Consider the following 15,678-nt stretch of genomic DNA (forward strand, 5'->3'; position numbering starts at 1 on the left):
TTGGCTTATACTTTGAATTTTAAAACATGGCCCATATATGTATGCTTAGTTCTTTTCTCATATTACCCTCTACTAAACAAACTCATACCTGATATAGTTTAACTTTATTTTAAAGATGAGGAAACAATCGGAAATATCAAGTGATTTGATTCACTAAAAAGGATATTTGGATAGAGAATTTTTCTCATCTACATGGATTTTTATAAAACTCTTCCCCATTGGGTTTTCACCCGTTGAACCACTTAACCTCAGTACCCCACAGACACACTTGTACAAACATGTTCCCAGGACATCTCTGAAGGGAAAATAAATCCATTTTCTAATGTGGTGATAGATGTAGAGTGATATGAAAGTCTATTTTCCAACCAGGAATATTTCTGTGAAGGTGAAGCAATCCATAAACAAATTCATTTCCCTTTCCATTTTTTGAAAAGAAACCCTATGAGATACAAACGGCTGAGTTAGCCTGCTCCAAAATATTTAGCCTGCTCCTTTCTAAGTCCTCTCTTCCCCTTCATAAAATAAAAACTAGCCATAACCTGTACTGGCATAGGTGAACATCTTCCAGCACTTGCTTAATAATTCCACAGGCGTAGCCACTACCTGTCTGAAAAATTAAAACACACACCCTTTCTCTAAAAGAGTGGCATTTGCTTTCCCACTTCTGTTATTTTCTACAGAAGTTGCAAAGGAGGCTCAAAGCACCACCAGAGATGAACTAGTGAGCTTTTGTTCTCTGCCACAAACTAATTGTTCTAAATTGGGAGTTGAATACATAAGTAAAAAGAGATTTAAAAGATTTTCAGACAGTCAGTGGCAAGCTGGGCTTTTGTGTATGAGCTTTGCTTTTGAGCTAATTTTAAAACCTCGTAGTATTTCAGTAACTTTTGAGGTATGTGCTCCACCAATACATGGATCCAAACTATAGATTTCTCCGGAGACTGGGAATTACCACCTCACCATTATATCTCAAGTCATTTGTGTTTAGTTCGGTGTCACACTGGAGTTACGCTTTAGCAGTTACCACTCCCTAGTATATGATACTATAGATTTCCAAATTCTTCACATACAAATACTTCAATTTAAAAACTTCTGGCTTTAGCAATTACTTCAATTTTGGAATGCATATATTTGCAAACCTAGAGGATGTGCAGCTATAGAATTGGTTTTTCCAAGTTCAAGACATACTGAAAGCCATCATACATACTCTTATGCCTACATCATTCTACAAAACACCATGGCTGGCACAATCACTTTTAATAATTTTACAAGTTTTAATCTACTCAACCCATGTTCTTAAGTAAACAAATTTTATATAATTTTTCATATTTTGTCTTCCACAATGGGGGAAAAAGACTGGAGATTTTTTTTTAAAGAATGTCTTCCTTATACACTGAATGTGCAGTATCCTATAATTAACTCATCTCTTAAAGGCATAAGAATCATGGAAAGATTGCAGGAGTGTGTAACCTCTCCTTTTTATTCAAAATGCTACAAATTTTGGACTATAGAACTTAAATTGAAGATTACATATTTCCAACAAGCTCTTATTCATTTTGCTGAGTATTACTATATATAAAGCATTAAAATAGGACCTCGGTAGAGAAGATATCTAGAAGTAGGGTTGCCAGATTAATATGTCCTGAATATTACATATACTAAACGTTATTTATCAGAAATTCAAATTTAACTGGCATCCCATTTTTTAATTTGCTAAATCTAGCAACCCTTTGTAGATCCTTATATTCAGTAAACTTACTATGATATTTAGTAGGGAAATCAATGAATAATCATAATATAAGGCATCATATGATACGTACAGTCATACAATCAGAAGAAAAAGGTCTTCACTATTATACAATAGAAGAGTACCTGGAAGAGATGGCAATTGATGTAGCTCTTGAAAGATGATTAATTTTTAATTGACAGATGGGTGGTATAATGTGATGATTTTGGAGCTCAAGTGTCCTGAGTTAAATTTCAAATTAATCACTCACTAGCTGTGTAACACTGGACAAGTTACTCAGGTATTCTTTATTATAAAATGAGGATACTAATACCTACCTTACTAGGTTATTTGAGGATCAGAGATAACATATGCACAAAGCACCTGGAACATAGGAGGCACCCCTTAAATGGTAATACTTATTCTTACAACTTAAAACATCATGTGGCAAAGAGGGTACTTGTCCCAAATATTCAGATGTTAATATTATACAGTAATTGTAATATTGAATAACTAATTTTATTTCCATGATCTATTTACACTGTACAAACACTGTTGAAAAGCACCCTACAAGTTCACAGTACATTACAATATCTTTATGTTAAAAATATATTCCTTTATAAAAGGTTCATAAAACATTGGCATGTCAACATGTGACAAAATTCTCAAAGCATGTTACCAAGTCTGTGATAGCAAGAATGTTTCCAAGTGTTGTCAATTTCACAATCACAAGTCACCATTTGAGTTTTAAATACATACAAGTTATAAATAAAAAATGAATTCTACAGTGGAAAGTTCTTGAGGCAATAGTTATTAGATTTCATTAACATATGTATTTTCATGGAAATGTTGTGTCATAATAATCCAGAATATTAACTTAATTCGCCCAAAGAAATATTTCAATAGGTTTAGCAGTCCAGAAATTCTGGTCATTTGTTGTTTTCTACTTTTTCTTCTTTGCTGGTTCTCCTGGTTCTACTTTGCGCTTTTTAGAAGTATGCTCATCTTTTTCATCATCTTTAAATAGGAAAGGAAGAGTTTCAATTAGTAATTTTAAAAAAACGAACATGTTAAACATTAAAATTTCATTGGCTTTATACCCAAATCATCATCCTCATCAACTAATGTTTCTTCCAAAGTTTCCTAATAAAAACCAAAAATTAACTTTTAGAACTCTGACTTTAAATTGACTTTAAACTCAGACTTTAAACTGAAAGTAAGCAATTTTTTCAATTGCAGCAATAAAAAATTCACAAAGTGACCTTTAGTGCTATATTAAGGTAGCTTAAAATAAATGATTCTATTTCCACAAAAATCAAATTTGTTCTGAAAAAGTTGCTCCCGAATATTCTACAGTATACACATTGTGTATATGCAAATACAATCTACACTTTGTAAGAATGGAGTATTTTTTTCCCCACAAAAATATCAATCTAAACATGACAGTATGTGTGTGACTCTTCTTCAGCTGTCCTTTTCCTTTCAACCTGTTTTTTCTCCTCCAAAAACAACTTCCTTCTCCCCATCTTGTTCTCACTCTTCCCAAATCCTTGTATTTTGAGGTTAAAAAGCACTCACAAGAAGGTTTCACTAAACCTGTATTTTTAATTTTGTCCTAAGAAGTTAGTTCTAATTTTCTCCCCATTCCCAGGAAGAGTCAGAAATTCTAATGGCAACTGAAAAACACCTATCTTCCCTGCTTCATCTTATGGAGAATTTGGATAGGGGAGACATTAAAAAAATGTCCTTTACCTTTCCAAATATGTTATGAGTGTTTGTAGCCACAGAAAATTTCCAACTCATAAAAATGCTGTCAAACCTGGAAAAGTAGACCCTTTTATTCTATTTTAAAAAATCCAACTATATGATTCAATAAAACAGAGTAGCACAGGCTAGTTGCTCATTCCCAGTTCCCTAAACAAATGTGTGGTATTTTAAGAACTCCATATAGAGTAAATAACATATAAAAGATGTTATGATTTATAAAGTACAATTTGAGCACATTACTGAATTGAAGCTTTTTTTTTTTTTTTTTTTTGAGACAGAGTCTCACTCTGTTGCCCAGACTAGAGTGTTGTGGCGTCAGCCTAGCTTGCAGCACCTTCAAACTCCTGGGCTCAGGTGATCCTCCTGCCTCAGCCTCCCAAGTAGCTGGGACTACAGGCATGCGCCACACCATGCCTGGCTAATTTTTTCTATATTTTCAGTTGTCCAACTAATTTCTTTCTATTTTTAGTAGAGATGGGGTCTTGCTCTTGCTCAGGCTGGTCTTGAACTCCTGGGCTCAAACAATCCATCCGCCTCAACCTCCCAGAGTGCTAGGATTATAGGCATGAGCCACCATGCCTACCTTGAATTGTAGCTTTGGACTTTATTTTCTTGATCAACAGATACTAGAAGTTCAACAGGTACCATGTGGTGATCTGTAAGATATTTTGACCTTGAAAGGGGCCTTCACATTAAAAAGTTTGGGGAACTGCTGATATCAAATCATAAATTCTTTGAAGGAAATATATTTAAAATCTTAAGCTTTCAATTCCCTTCTCAGAATATCATATTTGTTGATGTGGAAAATTAGTATTAGCAGATGATTCATCTTCATTCATCTTTAAACACACCATGGTGATGTTATCCATGTTTCACAGAGCACTATGGATTTATGTTGGTAGTGTAATAAAATACAATTTGGATCCATGACTCATCCCAGGAATTTACAAGCCAAAGTTTTAATCTATAGTTTATCATGTAAACACACAAAACTACTGGATCTACAAACCAACTAATGATGGTAGACTACTCAAAAAAGCTAAGGCCTTTGCATTTTAATTGGAGTTAATTATCATCAAACTTGTTTTTTGGGATTATTTTCAGTAGTAATAATATAAAAATTAAAAGTACTAAATCTACTACAAAATTTACTGTTCATTAAAATACATTAAAAAAAGATGATTCGAAACACTTCTGCTTTTAATCTGCCACTTTGACAAGTAAATTTACTGAACAACAACAAAACCACAAACAACTGAGGTTGAAAAAATAACCGCCATCAGTGATTTGAGCAGAAGTGCTAATGCCATCTAGTGTCAGGACAAGGCATTGTTCTACAACTAATGCAGGAAAAAAAATCTGAAAATGTTCATTCATCAGCTTTACTGAGCTTTTTCACTCTGTGTCATATGTACAGATGTATTGGTGAAGAAACAATTTTTCTGTTATGGAACTCTATCACCCAAGATAAATAAGGTTAACTTATCAATATAAACTAACTTTCTAAATTCTTAAAAAAAAAAGCAAAATAAAAAGCATTAGCTATATCAACCAGGTTTTTATAATTAATTACATGTTGATAAAGCTACAGCTATTAATAATATCTAAGCCTTACTTATCTACATTTTATAACCACTAAACAAGGAGTGCTGACCGGGCATAGTGGCTCATGCCTGTAATCCTAAACACTCTGGGAGGCCGAGGCGGGCAGATCATTTGAGCTCAGAAGTTTGAGACCAGCCTAAGTGAGAGTGAGACCCTGTCTCTACTAAAAATAGAAAGAAATTAGCTGGACAACTAAAAATATATAGAAAAACTTAGTCAGGCATGGTGGTTCATGCCTGTAGTCCTAGCTACTTGGGAGACTGGGGCAGGATTACCTGAGCCCAGGAGTTTGAGGTTGCTGTAAGCTAAACTGACAGCCATGGCACTCTAGCACAGGCAACAGAGCAGAGATTGTGTCCCAAAAAAAACAAAACAAAAAAACAAGGAGTGCTGACAAGTAGCAAGACCCAATGATGAGTTCTGAGTTTTTCTCAGCTTCTCTTCTAAAGTAACTGGAAGAAGATCCTAGCAAAAAAAGACCAAAGGGCAGAAAATGGGAAGGCAAAATAAAAACAAGGTAACTTGAAAATCTGAAATTTAGACAATTTAAGAGTGTAGAGTTTACGGTACCTGATACTTTATGAAAAAAAATAGAGGCTAAAAAATGTCAGGAAAATCAATTTTACAATGACTTTATGACCATGGTATGGGACTCTGAAACGGCAAATTTCTAAAAAGTGGGTCTTTTTGTCTTTTGATATCTACATTTGCTTCCTGATGGAGCAGCATCATTTGATGAAAAGGACAGAAATTTTCTATGGGAAAAGGAGGGTTACTTGCCCCATATTTGGAATTCCTTCTAACTTAAAAGGCTAGATGGAAAAAAGATAATTCTTTCTTACTTGCTTGCCCCAGTATATATTGGCCTTTTCCATATACAGACAGCACTAGCCTATAGAAACCTAGTTTGTATATCAACTCTAGTGTCCTTACTACCATCCTCCCTATAGGATAGCTATTTCTCAAATACTCTAAGTTGGAAAACATCAAGAGACCAAGCTTAATAAGGCATAATTTAAGACCAGTTTAATAAGGCATAATTTCCATTTAAAGGCCTGAATTTTAATCCTTATTCTGCCTCTTCTTTAGTTGTGTGAATTTGGGCAAATTCTTTAACCTGAGATCATTTTCTTGTCTGTAAAATAGTAATAATGGATCATGTACCACTGTGTATCAGGTAGCTAAGAGTAATAAATTAGAACATTTCTGTGAAAGTACCTATTCTAGAACTTGGCATTTTCTAGTTTTGTGACCTTAGACAAGTCACCTCTTATTTCCACATTTCCCTTTCTGGTTTCACAGGTGTTGTAAGGACTAAAAGTTATTTATGCAAAAGTATTTTTATTAGTTATAGAAAATACTATACAATGAGGTATTATAAATGCTCATTTAAGGTTTCCAAAGACTTGCCAATTACTGAAGATGAGCCTTCACAAGTGATTTCTAATACATATTGGGAAATAAGCAAAAGAAATGAAAAAGCTAGGTAGAACTAAAACTAGAGTAAGAACTGCCAATTCTCCTTTCCCTTAAAACAAAACATAATTCTCTGCATGGCTGTAAAGGGGGCAAAGAAATTGAACTGTGGGAAGATCAGAAATCTGTTTAATAAAAATGGCACATTCTTTCTTAAAAATGATAGTCCAAAACATTTAGTTCAATTCAACAATTATCCACTGAATATTTACAATGTGCTAGTAACTATGATATAAACATAAAGACCTGAATCCTGATGTTTCAGGAACTCATTTTCATAATGGAGACAGACTTATAAAAAAGAAAATCACACACAGGTAGTAAGTGCAATCAACAGCATTAGCACATACAAGGTACAAACGAGGAAATAATTAGAGGTGATACCTGAAATATTTTTTTCTTCTTTGAGTTGGATTGTGAAGGATGAGTGAGTTTACCAGCCAACGAGGGAAGAAAGAACACTTCAGACTAAGGTGCAACAGGAAACCATAAAATCGTATAGTCTATTCAGTTCTGGATTTCAAGATCTTAAAGTGCTAGAAAGGGGGCCATTCAAAATGAGGGTGGAAAGGGAGGCAGAGCCTATCACTGAAGGCCCTGACTCCATCCTGTTGGTGAAGGGTTTTAAGAAGGCAAATTATATAATAGAAATGACTTTTAGAAATGAATACTGGCTGGGCATGGTGGCTTACACCTGTAATCCCAGCACTTTGGGAGACTGAGGTGGGAAGATTGCTTGAGGTCAGGAATTCAAGACCAGCTTGGGCAACATAACATGTTACTGTTCATTCCTTACTTGGTCTTACTAAGTCCAAGCATGAAATGAAATTATTCATTTTGTCACACTAATTTTAAAGCACACCTGCTGTAATATAAGATGAAGCCTTCAGCATTTCGCAGCTGCAGTCACAAGAATCCATGAATTCATGTTGTTCTAACAGTAAAGCACCATAAATCACAGAGACTACTGGTTGAGATATCAGAGATTTCACTTTAAAGTCTGAATAATTTATGATTTTTCACTAAAACACAGCAAATACTACCGGCTGAGAGATCAGAGGCTTCACTTTAAAACCAGTACATATGATCTTTCTCAAAATCAGAGCAAAAAGTACCAGCAACCATCATACGTTTGCCAATCCACTAGATTTAAATTTTGTTCATTAAATATCTCATTCTTCTTAAGCCCATCACGGAGACGAAAAAATATTAATTACTACTGGATTTTTACCTCCTTACCTGACTCCAATGTCTCTTCCCCTTCCGGTAGAAGCCTAGCTTTCTTAGCATTCTGTGGGGCATCATCACCATTGTCCTCATATATGTTAGACCATTTTATAGCCATATCCAGCTCTGGAGGCGGAGGTTTCTTTTCAGTAGTGTAGGTCTCAGGAGGTGGCACATAGTTTGACTTCCATATTTTGAATTCCTTTGGAGGCTGTTAAGCAAGCACATTAAGGAGCACTGTGACAAACCAAGGTTCCTATTATCGGTGGGATAACATGCATCTCCCTGCCGTTCGCTTATCGTTCAGGCTGACTTTTTTTTAAGGTTTAAAGACACATTTTTCCATCAAAATCATAATACGGTTAAGTGAAAAGCCAAAGGGTTCCCTATATGAATAAAGCTAATAGCTTTTAGTTACCAAAGAAGAATCCAGTCTCAGAGATACTACGCCAAGGCTGACCCCTTCAGGAGGCTGCAGCAGACACTGTCTTGGAGGCAGCACCGCAGGCACTTCGGCGTCAAAGGGAAGGGGTCTCGGGGAGAAGCTGCAGCGGGGGGGCGGGGGAGTCACCACCGTTAGTCCTCGCCGCGTGGGGTCGGGGCACCGAGCGCTGAGGTTTGGGTCACCTCACAAGGGGGCGGGGCTGCGGGTCTGGTCCGACACCCACCAGGCTGGGGGAGGGGGCCCGGGCTCCCCAGGGCTGGAGGTGGGAGGGGTGGCGCGGCATCCCGCGGGGGATGACTGCGTGTAGGGGAAGGGACAGCCGGCCCCCAGGAGGGGGCTCAGAAGGAAGGGGGCGGAGGCCGGGGCCAAGACCGCGAAACGGGGTCAGGGACCTCACCTCCTCAGGCGCCTTGACGACGTGCCTCTCCCAGTCTATCTGCTTGTTGAGCGGATTATAGAGAAAGGCTGGGCGAGTCACGCTGCTGAACAGCTCGTCGGGTCCCGGCAGCCGCTTCTCTGCCTTGTTCCCGCAGCTGCCCGCCGACTTCGCCGGATCTGGGGTTCTGCGACTTGTCTCTTCGGGCTCGATGTTATCCTCCTCACCTGAGGAGCCTGAGCTGCTGCTCCCATACGCCGCGAAATAGCTCAGAGGGTCCTTCTCCTCGGCTGCCATGACGGCTGCGCACGACGACCTAGGACTCCGCCGGAAGTCGGAAGCCGTTCCCGGGCCCACCCCGTGGTTGGCCCCGCCCCAAACCTTGCCAGCGGTCTCGCGGTCGGCGCCCCCTTGCGGCTGCGCCACGCTCCTGCGACCTGGCTGAGGGACTGAGGATGGAGGAGGGGCCTGGGACATTCCTAGGCAGGGAATTCTTTTTTCTTTTGAGACAGAGTCTCACTGTGTTGCCTGGGCTGGAGTGAGTGCCTTGGCGTCAGCCTAGCTCACAGCAACCTCAGACTCCTGGGCTCAAGCGATCCTTCTGCCTCAGCCTCCCAAGTAGCTGGGAACTACAGGCATGTGCCACTGTGCCCAACTAAGTTTTTCTATAAATATTTTTAGTTGTCCAGATAATTTCTTCCTATTTTTAGTAGAGACAGGGTCTCACTCTTGCTCAGTCTGGTCTTGAATTCCTGACCTTGAGCCATCTTCCCGTCTTGGCCTCCCAGAGTGCTAGGATTACAGGCGTGAGCCACCGTGCCCGGCCTCAATAGTATTTATTAAAGGCACAGAAAGAGCTAAGACTTTTTATCTTTTCACTGTCACTCCACTTTAGCCCCTGCTCAGAGATACTAGGTTTTCTTCCTGATCCACTGCATCTCCTCTTCCAAATACAAATTACTCTCACTGTGCTTTCCCTTGGCTGTCATAAAAGATCTCGGGGTGGGCGGGCTTCCCAAATTAAAAAACAAATCCTTTCGTGCTTGATTTCATTCTAGTGCACTGTGAACAGCCTCTCTTTGGTAAAATTCCTGTTGGGTGGCATCCCGCCACTCAGGGGCTCCTCCAAACTGAGGCTTCTCACTGTCAGCCTCTTTCCATTCCTGCTTTGCTCCATACGGCCTTTAAATGTTGGTGTTTCCCAACATATTATACTATCTTTCAGCAATACTTACAGTTTTGGAGAGCGTTGCAAAGTTTCAAGTCAGCCCATCCCTTTCCACGGCATTTGTGCTGTGACTCCCCAAAGTGTGTCTCCAATGGCAACTTTTCCCTCCAAGCTCTAGACTGGACCTCCACCTGGCTCCTCATTTTTCATATGGACATCGGGGTGGGGCCTCGAACTTAGTGGAACAGTGACATAACCATGTGCCTCATCACAAGGGAAACTAGAAATCTTTGATACCTTCTGGAGAACTAAGAGAATGAATGATGCCCAAATGAAGTTGATATTAGTGTAAATGTTCAGACCCTGCTTAAGGATGCTTACTTCTTAGGTGATACTCATATCTTGCCATCCCTCCCTGGAGGTAGGCTCCAGGGGCAGAGATGTCTACCTTGTTCACTCCTTTTTCTCAAATCATAGAGGACAATGTCTGTGAGCTCCTTGAGGGGAGAAGCTGGACCGTGTTTTTTTCATTTTTATATTCCTACTACCCAGCACAGTGTCACAGAGTAGATGATCAATAAATATTGTTGGATAATAACTTATGACGGTTTGGGTCTCCATAAGTGTTTCTCAAGTTTTTCCATACAAGTATTACGGAGGAAAATGACAATCCCAACGTGCAAAGTTTGGGAGTCCCCAAAACCATCCTCACTCCTGACACCAATTGCAAGTTGAGGGATCTCTTGAACCACCCTCACGTTTGATGACTTGCTAGAAGGACTCACAGAACTCACTGAGAGCTGTTATTTTTGTGGTAACAGTTTATTACAGCAAAAGGATACTGAAAAAAACGAGCCAAGGGAATAAGCACATGGGGCAGAGTCCAGGAGTGTTCCGCATTCAGAGCTTCTGGTTGCCCTCTCCCAGTGGAGGTATGGATAGTACTAACTTCTCCTGGCAGACATATGACAATTCACATGGAGTATTGCCAGCCAGAGAATGGTTGAGCTTTGGTGTCCAGAGTTTTTACTGGGGCTTGGTCATATAGACATGGTTACCTGCCCAGATGGCTGATCCCAGTCTCCAGCCCTTCCAGAGACTGAGCTGATACATTGTGGCCAAAGCCCTATGGGCATAATTTTTTTTTTTGTAATACAATATAATATCTTGAAAGTGTATGCAAATATTATATAGTTGTCCCTAATATATCTCTTTTATTGTATCAGACAAAAATATTTAAAATTACTTATTATTGAGTAAAATTGATACTCTAGGAAGATAACCACATTTATCTTGTGGCTTTTAAAACTGGCCTATTGTTGAGTGCCTCTGAAGTTAAAGTACCCAGTTTGAGCAGCATGAATCTTTGTAATGAAAGCCAATAGCTTCTGTGTGATTCCGTCCAAGGACCACTTCTTACTTAACCTTTCAACAAGATAGATCTCCTTGAAACACATTTTTCTCTTACCTTTCACTAGATCATACATTTTAGTTCTCTTCCTATTTCACAGGGCCCTATCCAGTTTTGTCTGTTGCCTTCTCTGTATCACCTGTAGCTGTAGAAGCACCCCAGGCTCAGTCCTGGGTCTTCTCCTTTTTTTTAAATCCACCCTCCATTTCAAGGTGAACTCACCAATCCCATGGTTTTAAATACTACTTTATGTTAATAACTCCCACATGGATATAACCAGTCTAGAAGTCTTCCTGAACACCAAACTCCTGTATCCAATTTCCTACTTCAATGTCTTACAACCCCCTCAAACTTAGCATGTTTGTGGGAGATTGTCTACAAAGATGGCTGCCAACAATACCTCCTGTCTGAATTTTCCTAGTGATTAGATTCAGGTTATAGATCTTTGGCAGGAATAATATGGAAGTGGAGTTGTCATCTTCTCATTGCATTCTTTCAGGAGGCACATGATTTCAATTTGTTTTGGCACTGATGGTTTTACCTTTGATTTCTTGATTAAGGTGGTGTCTGCCAGGCTTCTCCACTATAGTTACTTTCCCCCCACCTTTCTAAATAATAAGTGTTTTGTAGGGAGTTACTTAGAGATGGTCAATATCCCATTCTCTATCAAATTGTTTGTTCATTTATTTATATTAGCATTGGTTCATGGTTTCTTATTTTATCAAATGAGTTATAATCCATTATTATTATTTATTTTAATGTTGAAATTGTTCCAGCTTTGGCTAATGGGAGCCCCTTCAAACAGGCTCTGTGTCCTTTGGACACGTCCCCATGATTCTTTGAGCACCAGCCTGCTTTCTGGAATGTTACAGACTCATCTTTTTTCCCCCCCAAAATATCAAGGGGGTACAAATGTTTTAGGTTATATGGATCACTTTTGTACTGCTTGAGTCCCAGCTAAAGGTGTGTCTGTCTCCCAAATAGTGTTCACAGTACTCATTAGGTAGGCTTTTGCCCCTCTCCTCCTCCCCCCTGGTTGATTTCCACTAAGTTTTATTTCTCTTTGTGCACATGTGTGCTAATCAGTTCCAACTTAATAGACAGTACATGTGGTGCTTGTTTTTCCATTCTCGAGACACTTTGCTTAGGAGAATGGTCTCCAGTTCTATCCAGATTATTGCAAAAGGTATTAATTCATCTCCTTTTATGGCTGAGTAGTATTCCATGGTGTACGTATACCACATTTTATTAATACACTCATGAATTGATGGCCACTTGGGTTGATTCCACATCCCAGGCTCATCTTATACTTTGCCCTGGAATTAGCCATTAGCCATTTTCTTTTTCTTTCTTTCTTTTTTTTTTTTTTTGAGACTGAGTCTCACTTTGTTGCCCAGGCTAGAGTGAGTGCTGTGGTGTCAGCCTAGCTCAGAGCAACCTCAATCTTCTGGGCTCAAGCGATCCTACTGCCTCAGCCTCCCGAGTAGCTGGGACTACAGGAATGTGCCACCATGCCCGGCTAATTTTTTGTATATATATTTTTAGTTGGTTGATTAATTTCTTTCTATTTTTGGTAGAGACAGGGTCTCGCTCAGGCTGGTTTTGAACTCCTGACCTCCAGCGATCCACCCGCCTCTGCCTTCCAGAGTGCTAGGATTACAGGTGTGAGCCACCACGCCCGGCCAGCCATTTTCTTTTAATGGAGAATGGTATTTAGAAGCCAAGATCTGGACACTAGTTGTGCTCATTGCTAATGAGGTGATAATGTTTCCAGCTTCTCACAATGGACAAAGCTAGGGAATGTATTTATTTCTATACCTATCTATATATATTGAAAATCTTGAGTTCACACTGATATTTATGATTTTAATCCAATATTAGTTTCTTTTAGTTTTCTCTCTTTCCATATTTATAACTCCATTCTGCAACAATGAGAAATCTGGCTTCCTTTATCCTAAATGTGTTTACTTATTTGATCAGTACCCAAATATACAGCCAATCTTCTATCATTGCTACTGGCCCTTTCCCCAGGTGGATGAACTGCTTATTCCACTTAGGATCTGACACACTGCATTAGACTGCCCTCCTTATTCTGTCCTACATGAGGCTGTGATGCTGGGCCACCCCTACAAACATCCCTATCTATGAAATCTCATCTCAACCCAGGCTCCTGGGCTCCCCACAGTCACCACTCCCCTACCTTACATTCTAGCCACACAGGCACATGCTGTCCTCACTAACTCATTCTTACCTTAGGGTTTTAACCTCAACATTACTTTTTTTTTGAGACAGAGTCTTGCTCTATTGCCCAGGCTAGAGTGTCAACATTACTTCTATCTGGAACTCTTCTCCCTAAAATGTCCCATAGCTGGCTCCTTCCTTATGATTTAAGTCTCAGCTCAAAGCCTCACCTGCCCTAAGAGGCTCTCCATGATAATACTATCAATTATCTTCCTAAATTACTTTTGAACTCATGCCTTTTGTTTCCACGGTAACCAGAATTATCTTGGTTTTCCTTATTTTCTAACTCTCTCTCCCTATGAGAGAATATGAGTTCTATGAGAACACAGGCTTTGTCTATTTTATCACTGAATCAACAGCACCTAGAATAATAGGTACTCAGTATTCTTGAATTAATGAGTGAAAAAATGCACAATTCCACTCTTACCTTTCTGCTTTTAAGAAATGCTTATAAGGGTGACTGGATTTGCAGAAAGAACATTGATCTTAATAGTCAAACAGCCCTGGATTTTAATCCTAAAGAGCTGTGTGACTTTAAACCATTGACTTTAATCTTGAGTTTGTTTCTTGTTATAAAAAAAAAAAAGTGACATTAAAACCTACCTTGCAGGGTTGTTGCTAGAATTGAAAACAAGATCACACATGTGGAAACATCAAACACAATATTTGGCATCCAATAAGGCTGTGGTTCCCAAACTTTGTTGCACAATGGAATCGCCTGGAAATCTGATGCCTGGCTTCCACATGCAAACATTATAATTTAATTGGTATGAGGTGCAGTCTGGTGGTTGGATCTTTAAAGCTCCCCATTGATTCTAAAATGGGCAGCAAAGTTTGGGAACCACTGCAATTAAGACTATTTCTGATAATTAAATAAAATAGCATGGCAAATTCAGGGTGAAGATTTTAGGAGTAGCACTCCAGTCATTGGTGTATATCTGTGCTTAAATCCAGCTCTCCTTCCAGAAAGCCCTCATAAGATTACATTTAACAACTGCAGATTAGCTTGCTTCTCCTTCAAAGTCAACAGTGTACATATTTATCCAGAGATACAAGATGAGGCTGGAGCCTGAAACTTCCTGCTTTTTCACATTGCTTAGGTAAAAAGATGGTAGTTGTAAGACCTGACTTCTCGTATCATATACAGGTATGCACCACCATGCCCGGTTAATTTTTTCTATATATATGTTTTTAGTTGTCAAGCTAATTTCTATTTTTTTAGTAGAGATGGGGTCTTGCTCTTGCTTTGGCTGGTCTCGAACTCCTGAGCTCAAATGATCCACCCACCTCAACCTCCCAGAGTGCTGGGATTACAGGCATGAGCTACCACGCCCGGCTGAGGACAGGAAATTTTTAAGGCAGTGAAATTATTTTGTAAGATATTGTAATGATGGATATATGACATTATGCAAATGTCAAAACCCATAGAATATGCAATACAAAGAGGGAACCCTAATGTAAACTATGGACTTTGGTTAATAATAATGTATCAAGGCCGGGCGCTGTGGCTCACGCCTGTAATCCTAGCTCTTGGGAGGCCGAGGCGGGCGGATTGCTCAAGGTCAGGAGTTCAAAACCAGCCTGAGCAAGAGCGAGACCCCATCTCTACTATAAACAGAAAGAAATTAATTGGCCAACTGATATATATATAAAAAAAAATTAGCCGGGCATAGTGGTGCATGCCTGTAGTCCCAGCTACTCGGGAGGCTGAGGCAGAAGGATCACTTGAGCCCAGGAGTTTGAGGTTGCTGTGAGCTAGGCTGACGCCACGGCACTCACTCTAGCCTGGGCAACAAAGTGAGACTCTGTCTCAAAAAAAAAAAAAAAAAAATAATGTATCAAGATTCATCAATTATAACAGATATAACACACTAATGCAAGATGTTAATATGGGAAACTGGATGAGAAGGGGATATTTGGAAATAGTCTTTATTTTCTGCTTAATTTTTCTGTAAACCTACAATTGCTCCAAAAAATAATCTATTAAAAAAAAAAAAAAAAAGTAGGCCGGGCGCTGTGGCTCACGCCTGTAATCCTAGCTCTTGGGAGGCCGAGGCGGGCGGATTGCTCAAGGTCAGGAGTTCAAAACCAGCCTGAGCAAGAGTGAGACCCCGTCTCTACTATAAATAGAAAGAAATTAATTGGCCAACTGATATATATATAAAAAATTAGCCGGGCATGGTGGCGCATGCCTGTAGTCCCAGCTACCTGGGAGGCTGAGGCAGAAGGATCACTC

At 39.4% G+C, this 15,678-nt stretch overlaps 1 protein-coding gene across 1 annotated transcript; it reads right to left on the reverse strand.

Moving 5' to 3' along the window:
• Window positions 1–1,442: 1,442 nt before the first annotated feature.
• C2H1orf52 (chromosome 2 C1orf52 homolog) lies at window positions 1,443–8,978 on the reverse strand. The gene is made up of 3 exons (XM_012747606.3): window positions 8,644–8,978; window positions 7,814–8,012; window positions 1,443–2,743 (listed from the first exon to the last, which is right to left on the reverse strand). The coding sequence occupies exons 1-3, from the start codon at window positions 8,917–8,919 to the stop codon at window positions 2,670–2,672; spliced, it is 549 nt and encodes a 182-aa protein (XP_012603060.1). The 5' UTR covers window positions 8,920–8,978; the 3' UTR covers window positions 1,443–2,669.
• Window positions 8,979–15,678: the final 6,700 nt, after the last annotated feature.

The sequence above is a fragment of the Microcebus murinus genome, chromosome 2, assembly GCF_040939455.1.
Source record: "Microcebus murinus isolate Inina chromosome 2, M.murinus_Inina_mat1.0, whole genome shotgun sequence".
Taxonomy (NCBI): Eukaryota; Metazoa; Chordata; class Mammalia; order Primates; family Cheirogaleidae; genus Microcebus; species Microcebus murinus.

Excerpts from the sequence above, each read along its gene's own strand:
- C2H1orf52 (XM_012747606.3), bottom strand. The coding sequence starts at position 8,919 with ATGGCAGCCGAGGAGAAGGACCCTCTGAGCTATTTCGCGGCGTATGGG. Across the intron at positions 8,013-8,643 it reads TCGTCAAGGCGCCTGAGGAG|CCTCCAAAGGAATTCAAAAT; the intron begins GTGAGGTCCCTG and ends CTTGCTTAACAG. Across the intron at positions 2,744-7,813 it reads GGAAGAGACATTGGAGTCAG|ATGATGAAAAAGATGAGCAT; the intron begins GTAAGGAGGTAA and ends TCCTATTTAAAG.